We start from the raw sequence: 14,124 nt of genomic DNA on the forward strand, positions 1-14,124 counted from the left end.
ACTTGTAACTTATGTGATAAATCCCCTTTCGACGGTCTGAAACTAAATGTAGAAACTGAATGTGTTGCCATTGTAGTAAGAGACCATCCCTTTGCAGAGCACATCAAAGTGATTGAGCGACTGGTGTTGGCCTTCTCATTGCTCACACCAAACTGATTTATCCGACAACAACGATTAAATAAAGTCACTTCCAACAACAACAAGACTGAAGGAACTAATACACCAAAGATTGGTTGGCTGCAGCTGGTAATGACAACTACTTTACTTTGTCTCCTCGTCTCAGAGAATCGGAGTGCTCAACAACCAAACATCCAAAACTAATAGCTATCTTAGCAGGTGCCTTTAGCAAATGACGCCAGGTTTTGGTTCCCCTTTTCACTAGATCTAAATATCTGCACACTTGCTATATATTTCTAACAGCAACCACGGAAAACCAAGTCGGGTTTAGTCCAGTCATTTCTAATTAGGAAACAGGCTATCAAAGTTTGAGACTTTATGCAAATAGATGATCACAGTAAAACCAGAGATTAGGCAAAAACTTAGGAGTTTAAACAAAACTAAAGAGAATGGACTGAATCTAAACAAGAAACCAAACCAAACTTAAAAGAAACAACTGGCACTCCAACAAAGTTTCTCGTCAAACTCTCTACACAAACTTGCTAGTTCAAGGGGAGATCTCAAAGCAAAGGATGATTACCTGTAAGGCCCTTGTCACATTAGGAATAGCTGCTTCGTTCAAAGTTCGATCAGCCTAGAGAATCAAGCAAAAAATACCAACAATGATCAGACTCAATTTGAGGCCACAAATAATGAAATCTCAGCCACAAAGTAATCCTCATTTCTAAGAGGTGACATAACCATGAATCAATCGCAACTATAGCCTATTGTAACTAATACCAATGTGTAATTAAACAGAGGGAATGCGGATGGTAATCATACAAAGTCAACAGGCCAATTAATCCAAAGAGAGAGAGATGCACCTGAAAAAACATGGTGAGCATGTCTGAAAGAGAGACAGGCACAAAGACAATCTCTTGCGGTTGCTCCTCTGCGACTGCGACACCTTCTCCTCCTTCTCCAGCTGGCGAAAGCTTCCTCAATCCAAGGCGATTCTGTTTCATAAACCGAGCAAAAGTGCAATCTCGGCTGTTTCCGGTAGCTCCGGTCCGAAAGCTGAGGTTTTTCGACAAAGGGAGAAGAAGGGTTGAAGAAAGATAAGAGCTTTTGGTTCTGCAAAACGGTTGAAACGTAGAAGAAGCACAGGTAACGGTAAAGAGAACTTTGGCCTGGTCCAGAACAACGAAACCATCAGCGATGCGAGCGGTTTTTCCGGTAGCTCTGGTCCGAAAGCTGAGGTTTTTCGACAAAGGGAGAAGAAGGGTTGAAAAGGGTTTAACGCACCGGTGAAGTTGAGACTGAGCCGACAACAATAAACTAAAAAGAAGGGTTTTAGCGGTCCCGGTCCGGTTCTACTACAATCCAATTTTCTTGACGTTTAATTAAACCGACCCCCATGATCTCTGTTTTACACCTTCAGTTAATTTTGAACACTGTACATTGTAACACGATTCTACTCTTCATTAGTAGATGTTTAAACTGGTGTTATCTACTGATTAAGTTCGTTGCAACTTCTCTGTAGTTTAGACTCAAATTAAAACACTCAATTCCAAATTTGAAGTTTGAAAGATCAAAATACAAAAGACCGAATCTAGACTCAAACTCAATTCAATAATGGTTTTTTTTTTGCATAAATTTCAAATTTGATGTATTTAATTGCATTTTATTTCACTTGAGTAGTCTAATTTTTATTATTCAACTAATAATGACTAACTGTTGAATGAGTTATTTGAACATCCAAAATCAAAATCATCTTATACTGTACAAAAAGTTAACTAAAAATATAGCAAATATTATGTTTTAAAGAAAAATTCACATAAACACATTATTGAATTGGGGTATATGCCAATAAAAATATAATTATGGAATTTTGATCACATGTATATTATTTTTGTTTGTTTACACATTATTTGTTTGTATAAACTCATGTATTTTTTTGTATAATAAACTCATGTACAATATTGAATTTTACAAGCCTGAATAATAGAATACAATTAGCTTTATGTGATATCGATCCCAAGAGAGTCTTTGTTGTCTCATCCCATAATCTTTGGATCATACCCATGTTTTTATTGTACAAGTGAGATCTTTGATACACACTAGTAATTTTTTTTTTGAACAAATGATACACACTAGTAATAATAAACAGTTTCATGTAATAATTACGCTTAACTTATAGCTAGTTAGATGGTTTCCTTCAAAATTACTCTGTCCACTATCTTTTGACGATGTGATTATAAAGTATGAAACGTATTTTGGATGGATGCATAATTACTTTATTTTAGTATATATATATATATATATAGTAACTTTCACATCTATATTCTTCTTGTATTTTTGCTTCTTTTTTCATAAATTATGCGTTTGATTTGTTTTTTTCACAAATTCTAACGTCTTTTTAAAAACATTTTTCTTTTATGTTAAGAAATACTTTAATTTTTTTTCTTAGATCATACTATATGACTATCATATTAATTAGTTCATAAAGTTATAACGTTAAGCACATTTAATAATTTTGTGACATGTTTTAAGGAAAGACTATTGTCTATGGTTCTCTATATGTGTGACAGAATCATAACCCCATACATGCCAAGTTCCAGCAATATACAGGTTGATTATTTGCATGCGTTTGTACTATGATGATAAGCCTAATTAAACGTAACCTCTCAAAAGCAGTTAGTTATAAAGGCCTCATTGGCCAAATATAAAAATAAGAGTTTAATGGTTTTATGATGTAAACTGCTTTTGGATTTTTAACTTGGCAAAAATTCCCCATTGTCCAAATCAAAATAAAAGTTTGATTGTGATGTAAACTGATTTGAGAGGTTTAGTTAGGCTTAGACAAAATATTCAATAGCTAATACACTTTCACAAAAGCTAATACCTCACGTAGCTTTGATTGTCTACTAATCTATATTTAACCCACTAAACGAGTCCAGAAGAGTTATTCAGTTTATTTATTCCGACTAGTACACAAGTAGGGTAAGCTAGTTAAAATAACTTTTTTTAGTTTAGTAAAATATTCAAGTTTTAGGTAAAAATCGTAGTGTTGTCCCAACCTATTTAAAATCTTCCAAACATGGCCTTAAGTTGTCTGTTCATAAAATAGAATTGTGTATATACGCACCATAACTGATGATGAGAGAATTACTAACAAACCACAGGAAACAACAGGTTTCTTCTATCACCTTTAAAAACAACATTTAGACTCAAATTAACACACTCAATTCCAAATTTGATGTTTGAAAGATTTATAACAAATAACACAATCTAGACTTGAACTCAATTTCAAACCAAAACTCAATAATGGCCGTTTGGATTTTTTGTTTTTCGTGTCTTTTTTTATGTGGTCGGTTCTCAATCTCAACTATAGTTCATCTTGTTGATTAATTATTAGTAGAATGAAGCGAGTTCAAACGAAGGATATATCAACAGTTCCTACAGTTAATGCGTAAAAAGTTTCAAAATCGAGTTTGTAACCACTGTTGTTCAATAATTTACTAATTGAGTAGACATACCACGGGATAGACAAATACACAAGAAAACTGAAAGTAAATAGTTCTCATTTGTCGGAAAAAAATAAATCGCTTTCATCTACATGACGGGAAAATAGTTCATCAATAGTGCAAGTAAGAATTTCAAAAGGATACAAAGATGAAAAAACTCGTTATTGTAATGTTCCGGTTAGAACTTCTAACCCAATATACACATCAAAACCACCTACCGGTCAATATTAAACCGATTCTTAAAACCCCCGGTTTTCTTAACAGTGATCCATGGAAGAAGTAGATTTGATGGTTTTTAAGGTTCCACCAAGTTCCATTGGAACCAAAGGTATAAGAGAATGCAAGACGTCTGTAATCAATGGCCTGTAACTCGGTTCTGGCTGCACGCACAAAAGCGCCACTGCTGCTACCTACACATATTCACAGCACAACTCTTGAACTCTCTATCTCATCAAACCCACCTCTCTACTTTGCAAAAAACAAACTAAATCCTTCTCAATTTTTTTGCAAAAACGTACCTGGTAAAGGTGTTTTAAATCCATTGTGTCTTTAATCGCAGGATCTATGACGCCTGGTAACTTTGTTCTATCAGTGAGATAAGGCATTGCCTGATAAGAAGATAAAAGTACAATTCAAGATTTGACAATGAAGTCTTAAAAGGAGTTTTAGAATAACATAGTTTGAGACTATAAATGTATCTACCCAAGTGATGATGGATTGGCATTCACCGGGAGCTAGTTTCTCCACAGGCTTTTTCCCAAGTAAAAGCTCTAACAACACTACTCCAAAAGCATACACGTCGCTCTTTTCTGTCAATTTGCCTATTCACCATACAAAAAAAGAATGGTAATGACGAGGATTAAATGCTTATCGTAAGAACAGAACAAGTTTCTTTAAGGATGTTTAAGACTCGACAGATTAGTATTTCAGGGCTTACCGTCTAGAAGATACTCTGGTGCAACATAGCCAACTGTCCCTGAAAGTTTATGGATCTTGTTCTTTGGACCATCAACAACAGCAAGACCAAAATCTGAAATCTACATTCCATAGAAAGCTAGAGATTGATGAAACAGAAAAAACAAAGGAATATGAGACTGAAGCAGTACGACTTTAAAACATTGTTCTGCTTACCTTAGCATTGAAATTACTATCCAATAATATGTTGGAGGATTTCAAGTCCCTGTGAATAATCGCTGGATGACAATGTTCATGCAAATATTCTAATCCCCTGATTTAGAAATACAAACAAGTACAATAACAGTTGCTTTAGTCATCCTGATTGTGAAATGTTTGCAAGTTTTAAACACGAGAGAGATATCATGCTCACCTTGATACATCAAGAGCAATCTTCATCCTCATAGGCCATGTGATCGTCGAACCATGAGAAGCTCCTGAGAACTTGAAAAAAAAAGGTTTCAATATTTTTATATACTCACAACTTCAACAAGAATAATAATGTTCATCAGCTTCTGTACCGTGCAAGTGAGATTCCAGAGAAACGTTTGGCATCAGCTCATAGACGATAAAGCGTGCAGTATCATTCGTGCTATAACCTAAGAGCGATATTATATTCGGGTGCTTGAGCTTACTCAATATCTCAACCTCACTCTGCAAATCTCACAGAAATAAAACATCACTCAGGAAGATGAACATTTTGGTTATCTAACTAATGAACTCCATTGCAAAAAATGCATATGGAAGAAAAGTATTGCACCTTAAATTCCATAGCTGCTTCTTCATTGGCACAGTCTAGCTTCTTAACCGCAGCTTGAGTGTTGTTCTCTAATGTAGAGAAATATACACACCCAAACCCACCTTGACCCAAAATGTTACTCTCCTTAAAACCACTAGTTCCCTTTTCTATCATATCGTAATCGATCAGCGACACCATTCCCTGCTTTGTAGTTTCCTTATCTAGTTTTTTTGAGAATGTGAATCCACAGCCTTCAAAACAAAAATTGGCACATTAAAGACCATGCTCAGACAAATGTAGGTAAGATAAGTTTCATAGTTCCATTGAGGTAAGAACACAGACACAGAATTAACAAAACGACTTCAAAGTTTAAAATTCTTAGCTATCAAAGATTCATCATGGATTTCAAGATTATGGTCATAAACCAACAAGAACATGAACAAAAAGAAATGTAACTAAGAAGAGAATTTACCTGAGCCCTTAAGGTTCCTTCTCCTATGGCAAACCCAATAAAGCAGAGAGCAAACTAAGATTATACCAACTAAGGAAAAAGCAGCTGCAAGTAAAATAACGAGTCTCATGTTGTTGTTACTATCTTGTTTATGCAATCCCTTCTCTCCCTTATGATAACCTGATCAACCAAACCAAAAAAAAAGCCTTCAGATTCAAGAAAATTTGGAAACTTTGCAGACCAAAAAAAAACAAATTGAAGTGAAAAGTTCGAACTTTATGGCAAGAGATAAGCGTTACAATGGAGGACATGAAAAATGTGAGAGTACGGAGAAGAAATTCTTGTGACCCAGAAGAAAAAACTCCACAAAAGCTAAAACCTTTACAAAGAAAGTTCGAAATTTTTCATACTTAAACGACAACAAAATAGCATAGTCATTAAAAGCAACCAGAATCTGTTTCTTTCTTCTTCTTCTTCTTCTTCTTCTAAATTTCTTGAATTTTCATCCGGAATTAAAATGTGGAAGTAACCCTAAAATTGAAGAGGANGATCAGCGACACCATTCCCTGCTTTGTAGTTTCCTTATCTAGTTTTTTTGAGAATGTGAATCCACAGCCTTCAAAACAAAAATTGGCACATTAAAGACCATGCTCAGACAAATGTAGGTAAGATAAGTTTCATAGTTCCATTGAGGTAAGAACACAGACACAGAATTAACAAAACGACTTCAAAGTTTAAAATTCTTAGCTATCAAAGATTCATCATGGATTTCAAGATTATGGTCATAAACCAACAAGAACATGAACAAAAAGAAATGTAACTAAGAAGAGAATTTACCTGAGCCCTTAAGGTTCCTTCTCCTATGGCAAACCCAATAAAGCAGAGAGCAAACTAAGATTATCCCAACTAAGGAAAAAGCAGCTGCAAGTAAAATAACGAGTCTCATGTTGTTGTTACTGTCTTGTTTATGCAATCCCTTCTCTCCCTTATGATAACCTGATCAACCAAACCAAAAAAAAAGCCTTCAGATTCAAGAAAATTTGGAAACTTTGCAGACCAAAAAAAAACAAATTGAAGTGAAAAGTTCGAACTTTATGGCAAGAGATAAGCGTTACAATGGAGGACATGAAAAATGTGAGAGTACGGAGAAGAAATTCTTGTGACCCAGAAGAAAAAACTCCACAAAAGCTAAAACCTTTACAAAGAAAGTTCGAAATTTTTCATACTTAAACGACAACAAAATAGCATAGTCATTAAAAGCAACCAGAATCTGTTTCTTTCTTCTTCTTCTTCTTCTTCTTCTAAATTTCTTGAATTTTCATCCGGAATTAAAATGTGGAAGTAACCCTAAAATTGAAGAGGAAAAAATGAAAAAGAAAGAAACTAATTTACCAGGAGATAAGCTAGGAGTGAAAGCAGAAGGTTGAGGAGGAAGAGATTTTTGTGAAGTGAGGGACACAACACATGTGGATTGATGAAGAACATAACCTTGTAGTAAAACAAGAGCTGTAATAACTAATTGCCTCATTTCTTTCTTTCCAAAGGATAAAACAAAAAAAGTTACTTTCAAGAACCCACAGACTTTGAATTTGGGTTCTTTTAGAGAGGAGACATGATTTTGGAGAAGAAAAAAAATTGAGTAATTCAAGAAAAGACCAAGAATGTGTTTGAAAGTTTGAGAGAAAGAGAGAGATTTGAGAAAATATTTACTTTCCTATTTAACCATAGCTGAAGAGAGAGAGCTCTGTGCAATAAAATGGTAAAAAGAAAGAGACAAATAGGATTCAGACGAAACTCTTGAGGTGGAGCAGTTAGTTACCATAAAGAAATATTAATATCGTCCGGATAGAGAAAATAATTTTCGGGTGATTAAGGCAAAAATATATATCATAACTAATGTATGTGTAGGCAAAATATATACATGCCATGAATAGAGATGTATACATAATCAATCAGATATATTGTGTAAGGTTACATAATCAATCAGATATATTGTGTAAGGTTGAATATGTTTTGTTAATTATGTAAATTAGTCTAAACAAATATAAATTTCATTCAATAAAAGACTCTTAAAATACTTTCTTTTTGGGTAAAGTTGAGTGAAATAGATTTTGATAGTAACACATAAATTAATTATTGATAATCTTAATCCAAACTAATTTAGAGTTTGTGAAAAAAGAGAAAAAAAAAACAATTAAAAAAGGAGTCGACACTCTTTATATTTACCATTTGAATTTTAAAACTGTCGATATTTGAAATTCATTCATCATTCACACGACATTCGTGCAAAACCATTTACAATTTGATGATAAAAAGGTCTAACCAATCAAAAATAAAATAAAAATATAGTGCATATACAATAAATCAAAATTTTAATCTTATGGCTTTTTATTTTTCAAAATGAAAGTAGGTTATTAAAGTCTAAGAAAAAGTGTTATACTATAGACTTGACTTTTCAAGTACTTTATCAAAAAAAAAAAAAAAAAGTAAAACAAAAGTAAATATAAAAGCTTTTGTAATAGAATCTAAACAAAAAGCTGGAAAAAAACTGGTTTATATGTTTCTTCACACTTTGCAGACAAGCGATGGGTAGAAGAACCAAGAGATTACTGTTGCAAACCATGAACCATCCATGTGGAGACCACTGAACTTTTACTAATAAGATCCCTCTAACTATGGAGATTAGATTATATATAAATTGTTATTGATGTAGATTTTAAATTACTTAGTCTGTTAAATTTACAAAACGTGTAAGCAATACATTATACATTACATACATACACTCTCTCGTATAATATAATCAACTTTGGAGGAGCGTATGTATTGTTTTCCCCACATTCACTCTACAATAGATTTTGTCAAACACTTAAATGGACTTTATTTTTTATTTCAAACGAAAGTATTATCACGTTTAAACTGAGATCCTACATGACGAATACGTTTTCCTTTTTACTCCGATTAAATTAGCAATTTGTAGTTTATTATATAAACAGCATGGCGAATTCGCTTTCTCTTTATCAATCCAATTAGCGAATATTAACTTCTTGTCATGCATGAATAATACTTCAGATTGGACACCCGACCTACCTTATCCATATTCGATTTTTTTACTTCAAAATATTTCAGTTAGTTGTTGTTATGTAAATAATTCAAATGTTAAAGAAACTACTCTATCACATGTTAGGTGACCAATGGGTTTGTCTCAAGACATTAAAATATAGTATTTCCTTCCAACATCTTTTTTAATTATGCGTATTGATTTGTCCTTAACCATATACCAGAAATCGATAAATATTTTTTCCTCTTCAATTTATTTGGTGTGCTTCTATTTCCTTGACCCACAAGTTAGTGTACCATTTATGATTACTCTCTCATCAAGATAGAACAGCTTGAATCGTTTTCAGTGTAATAATATCAATGAAACTATCGTTAAACAAACTGGTGATTAGTCATTAGTGCGATTCCATTATATAATGTAATGGAACACATGTGATGCACGATTTATTGATTGGTTCAGTACTTTTGATTACTAGTCCAAGTTTCTCTGTAACATTTTCGGTCTTGTTACTCTGTTCTTTTTCATCTCTCTATTTTCTTACTCTCGTGTTCTGTTCTTTTGTTTTTATAGATGATTTCTTGGGGTGAGCAGGTCATAAAGAAATACTTTTAGTTTTTGGGTGTTTAGCTTTAGCAAAGGCTTAAACTTGGTATTATATATGGAGACAATTAAGAAAATTATGTGGTAAACCCCCAATCAACTTAAAACCCTGATCATACATGACTATGTACCATTTACAGATGAAAACATGCATTTTCACTTATCAGTATGGATAGAAAGTGTTTCCTTACTAGAACTGAAACCTGATGATGAACCATGATTATGATGAATGCAGCATTCGACACACTCAGCTGTTCTCTGCCCTAGTAGAACCTCATGTATGCAAAATGTATAACTTTTACAAGACGCAAGGCATAAGATGCCGCGCTACTGCAGCTCAGATTCAAGCATGGCCAAATTGATCCCTAGCTAAATGCTGTCGAAACCCGAAGATTGTCACCAATATATATATCATCTTCTAGTCTGTTTGTACTTTGTAGGGTGCAAAACAGTATCCATACACCACAGTTAGATATTGTTGGCGGTGACGGAAAAAAGAAAAGCATTTCATATCGGGTTTGAGACCAAAAAGGAAAAATAGAAGTAGCTGTCTTAACTCAAATCCAAATGAGTAGCCACAAGCAAACAGCAAAAAACACAAAACACAGAAAAACAAAAAACAATGATAATTCATTGCATAGGTTGAGGTGGGAACATGTAAGGGACGTTGATCGTGTGGTGGTCTGAGAAGTCTACATCGCTATCAGCTCTGCGGAGGCTGAAACCTCCCAACTCCAACACCTGGCTCGACTCGTGGACATCGAGGTAATAGATGTAGTTTCCCTTGAGTTCAGGGACGGAGTTACCATGGAGACAGAAAGGCTCAGACTTTGAAAGAAAAATGCAGATATCTCCAATGTCTTCAGTGTAAGTAGCTCTTCCTTCCTTGCCTATCCTGAACACCCTAAAACCTTTGGTTTCCAAATCCACCTTAGTTACCATGCTATAAGCGCAGGACCTTAGCAATGGTCATATTGTATCACTGTTATTAATATTGTATGATAATATTACTTGAAACTAAAACAAACAAAAGTCTATGGAGTGATGACTCTTAAGTCATGTCTACCATATATACCTGTACCAAATAACAAGGAAAGTTTCTCCGTCTGATGACTCTACTAAGTATGGAGTCCTGTAGCACGAAAACAAAAGTTCCTTTTCTGTCTTTTTCAACCTGGGAAGGTTTTGAAAATGCAACTTTTGCAGCTTGGGCTCGCCCTTGAGATCCCAGGATGCCATGTGGTCGCATCCAGAAGCGGGCAAGGAGAACATCTGATCTCTTTGAGAATACATGACATGGGAAGTGAAGAAACTGGGGTCTTTGATTCTGATGTTGGTCCATTTGGAGCTCTTACACAGGCTGAGTTGAGGTCCCAAGAACTTGACAGCCACAACACAGTCGTCTTCCTCAGGAGAAGAAGTGGACATGGCCACGTTGGTGACAATCTGGGTCTGACAATGAGGAAGAGTCACAAGAGGAGGCAGTGAAATGCGTTTAGGGTTTGAGTCTGATGCAAATGGGTTCAGATCGTCGTGGAGACACACCACACCCTTCTTTAGGGTAGCGACCCATCCTTGGGATGCTCCGATTGTTGATTTTGTCTCTAGCAACTCACTAGGGATCTTCCGGTCAGTAGTTATTAATTCTGTGGTGGAAACGTCGAGAAATCTTATGTCATCTCCAAAAGGATTTTTGCCGAAGACCAAATAAGGTGCAAGACGGTCTATGGAAGATGAAAACAAACGAAAGCTTATCTGCTCAAACACAAAAGAGAGAAGATAGATCGATCTCACAACACAACCAAAAGATATATACCAAAACATTTAAGAGATCAACAAAAAGAACAAAGAAGTTGTGTCTCTCTCTCTTTTTATACTTACCTGAGAATCTTTCTGAGGAGAGAGCTTGGAGAGTCTGGAGAGAAACGGAGACATTTTTTGTTTTATCCGCTGGTGATCCTGATTCGCTTCAGTAAACTGAGTTTTTATTGTCAAACAAAGCGTGCTCACCCAGGACGGTTATATTAGACTACGGTTTTAAAATATTTTGATAGATTTCAAAACTTTGGTGGATTATTTCAACGAAAAAAGATGGCTAGCTACATCAAATATACAAGAAAACATGGTCACACGTACCAAGTATACTATTGTATCTTCAACTACACGAAGTATATGTATTACATGGTTACATGTATGAACTATATGACGTTATGTGGTCAACACCATAAACATACAATCTGGTACACCGATTGACTGATTCCGGCGAAGACCGACGTTGATTCCGGCGTTGACCAAAAAAAAAGTATCAACATTTTTTTCCTGTTAAAAATCAAAATAAGAAATATTATATATAAACATTTTTGGTTTTTCATGATTAAGAGACATATTCAATTCAATATATCTTTAATGTATTCATTCTTATAATTAGTTAGTTTTATTTTTGAAGCTAAATAAATGATTAAATAAAAATCATTAATAATTATTTTCAAGATATATATATATATATATATATCTTTGATAATCAGATTATTTAAATACTACAAAATCAATAAAATCAAATTCAACTACTTTCATTAGAAAAAATAATATTAGGATATTGAATTAAATATATTTTTAATTATGAAAAACCATTAATGATTTAATATAATTTTTTTTAAAAACAAAAAAATTAGAATACATTTTTTTAGAATACATTGTTTTTTGTATTCTAAATTTTGTTTCTTTAAAAGCAATTATATTAAATCATTAATGGTTATTCATAATTAAAAACATATTCAATTCAATATCCTAATATTTTTCTATATCTCTAATGTACTCATTCTTATAATTAGTTAATTTGTATTTTTAAAGCTAAACTAATAGTTAAAAAAAAATCATTGATAATTATTTTCAAGATGTAATATAAAGGAATTTGCAAAAATACTCTTATTCTATACCCTTTTGCAAACATACCCTCAAATCAAATATATTGTTTTGCTAAAATTATTTTATAACATTAAAGTATCTAAAATTATATAGTAAAAGTATCTAAAATTATATAGTAAAAGTATCTAAAATTTTATACAACATTTACCATGCAAGTAGTTGAATTTGATTTTATTGATTTTCTTTGATTTTATCTACTATTATTTTTCTAATGAAAGTAGTTGAATTTGATTTTATTGATTTTGTAGTATTTAAATAATCTGATTATCAAAATCGGTCTTCGCTGGAGTCAGTCAACCGGTGTACCGGATTGTATGTTTATGGTGTTGAACACATAACGTCGTATAGTTCATGCATGTGGTCATGTAATACATATACTTCGTATAGTTGAAGATAGTATCTTGGTATGTGTGACCATGTTTTCTCATGTAGCTAGCTATCTTTTTTTCTTATTTCAAAGATAACTATTGAAAGATTTTAAAGATTTTTACTGGTGGTTCGGTAAGATTTCAATATCAAAAGTTTCAGATGGTCTTGTGTGACAATAAAAACTTCCTCATTAGATATGATTTGATCAATCAAAGTGCCACAACTGAATTTGGAATAACCAAAGTTACAGGGAAATTATGTCAATAAAACATCAGGCAGAAATTTTTGTAACACTCAACGTTAACACATAAGCAGCATTGTGGTGCTCACGATTGTTTAGCTTTTTACACATGACTCGTCAACTTTTCTTCCACGAGCTCGATGCATCTATATAGAACCGATTCAATTAGGTTCAGAAGGCATACACTGTCAAATGAAGATTCGTGACCGTGATCCTCCTTGGCGTTCTCAGCGATGCTACAGCTCACAACAGTTCGAAGAGGCAGAAGCCACTCTTTGTACGCTTTCTCCAGATTCTTCTTTGACAAAACTTCACTGCTTACTCTGCTCCTCTCTTTACGTGCTTCATTTTCTGTAATTTTGCCTTGTCAGATATACAACAAGAACAAGAAAGATTAAATGTGTTACTGATTTGCATAAGATTACATTACACACGTAAAATAGAGACATATATACTTTACACGCATCTGCAGACAATTTCATATACCAAAAGAGCTTAAAACATGTCATTTGTATGTACAAGTGTGAATACTTGCAACAGACAACATGATTAATGTTAATCCAAAACAAAAAGATACTGCATGCTATATCTTGTGAGACATTTTCATCATGGATCAATAACTGGTTTATATAAGTTCAAGTAACTTGCAGGCTATTTCGAGTCATCAAAACACAAAACACTATCCAGCAACTTGTGATTTGAAACACCTTCTATTAAGTTCAAATACCAACTCGTAAAACTTTAAGGAATCTATTCCTTGATTTACTTGGAAAGTAGTTAGATAAAGCAAAGTACAATTCTTCCATTTATTTTAGTTAAAAGTTTTTACCTCCTGGATTAAATAACAATGCAAACCTGTAGAGATTCAGTGCTGCCAGAACCTGGACAAACATCACACAAAACTATTTGTCACACACATGTGCCTCAATACTATATCTTATAAATATTTAGTAGAGAAACAATAACAAGCTCTCCCTATTTTCTATCCGACACTCGCATTCTTATAACCGGTGAAAATTCTTGGATCACAGTTTTACTGACGACAAATCTTCTAGCAATGGAACATCATAAAATTCCTTAATTAGCGAGAAAAGTATGCTACTCTCATTTGATACTTTCACCTTTTCTCTGTATGTATGTATCTATGTCCCTTAAAGCAATTAC

The 14,124-nt window shown here is 33.6% G+C and overlaps 4 protein-coding genes across 6 annotated transcripts in view; all 4 read right to left on the reverse strand.

Moving 5' to 3' along the window:
* The window catches only part of LOC104737934, a 2,260-nt gene extending 745 nt beyond the window's left edge, over positions 1 to 1,515 (reverse strand). The window contains exons 1-4 of the mRNA XM_010458179.1: positions 1,510 to 1,515; positions 981 to 1,415; positions 698 to 751; positions 3 to 152 (exon numbers count right to left, since the gene is read on the reverse strand). Of these exons, the coding sequence (XP_010456481.1) occupies positions 3 to 152; positions 698 to 751; positions 981 to 1,415; positions 1,510 to 1,515 (645 nt within the window). The remainder of the gene's footprint in view (positions 1 to 2; positions 153 to 697; positions 752 to 980; positions 1,416 to 1,509) is intronic.
* LOC104735115 (probable receptor-like protein kinase At1g80640) lies at positions 3,664 to 7,555 on the reverse strand. 2 transcript variants are annotated; one of them, XM_019234402.1, is made up of 10 exons: positions 7,160 to 7,555; positions 6,605 to 6,763; positions 5,338 to 5,567; positions 5,099 to 5,231; positions 4,951 to 5,014; positions 4,755 to 4,851; positions 4,561 to 4,660; positions 4,326 to 4,444; positions 4,142 to 4,231; positions 3,664 to 4,033 (listed from the first exon to the last, which is right to left on the reverse strand). In XM_019234402.1, the coding sequence occupies exons 1-10, from the start codon at positions 7,293 to 7,295 to the stop codon at positions 3,881 to 3,883; spliced, it is 1,281 nt and encodes a 426-aa protein (XP_019089947.1). In that variant the 5' UTR covers positions 7,296 to 7,555; the 3' UTR covers positions 3,664 to 3,880. The 2 variants fall into 2 exon arrangements, with proteins under 2 accessions (XP_019089947.1, XP_010453137.1); XM_010454835.2 differs by lacking the exons at positions 6,605 to 6,763; positions 7,160 to 7,555 and adding exons at positions 5,789 to 5,947; positions 6,216 to 6,298.
* Positions 10,011 to 11,393, reverse strand: LOC104735116. The gene is made up of 3 exons (XM_010454836.2): positions 11,307 to 11,393; positions 10,501 to 11,180; positions 10,011 to 10,383 (listed from the first exon to the last, which is right to left on the reverse strand). Exons 1-3 carry the CDS (start codon positions 11,358 to 11,360, stop codon positions 10,056 to 10,058), a joined length of 1,062 nt encoding a protein of 353 aa, XP_010453138.1. The 5' UTR covers positions 11,361 to 11,393; the 3' UTR covers positions 10,011 to 10,055.
* The window catches only part of LOC104735117 (aberrant root formation protein 4-like), a 6,464-nt gene continuing 5,228 nt past the window's right edge, over positions 12,889 to 14,124 (reverse strand). The window contains exons 12-13 of one of the 2 annotated variants that reach the window (XM_010454839.2): positions 13,790 to 13,841; positions 12,889 to 13,311 (exon numbers count right to left, since the gene is read on the reverse strand). In XM_010454839.2, the coding sequence (XP_010453141.1) occupies positions 13,064 to 13,311; positions 13,790 to 13,841 (300 nt within the window). In that variant the 3' untranslated portion in view covers positions 12,889 to 13,063. Of the gene's footprint in view, positions 13,324 to 13,789; positions 13,842 to 14,124 lie in introns of both variants that reach the window. The other variant, XM_010454837.2, reaches the window with a different exon arrangement.

Source organism: Camelina sativa, chromosome 13 (assembly GCF_000633955.1).
Source record: "Camelina sativa cultivar DH55 chromosome 13, Cs, whole genome shotgun sequence".
NCBI classification, from domain to species: Eukaryota; Viridiplantae; Streptophyta; class Magnoliopsida; order Brassicales; family Brassicaceae; genus Camelina; species Camelina sativa.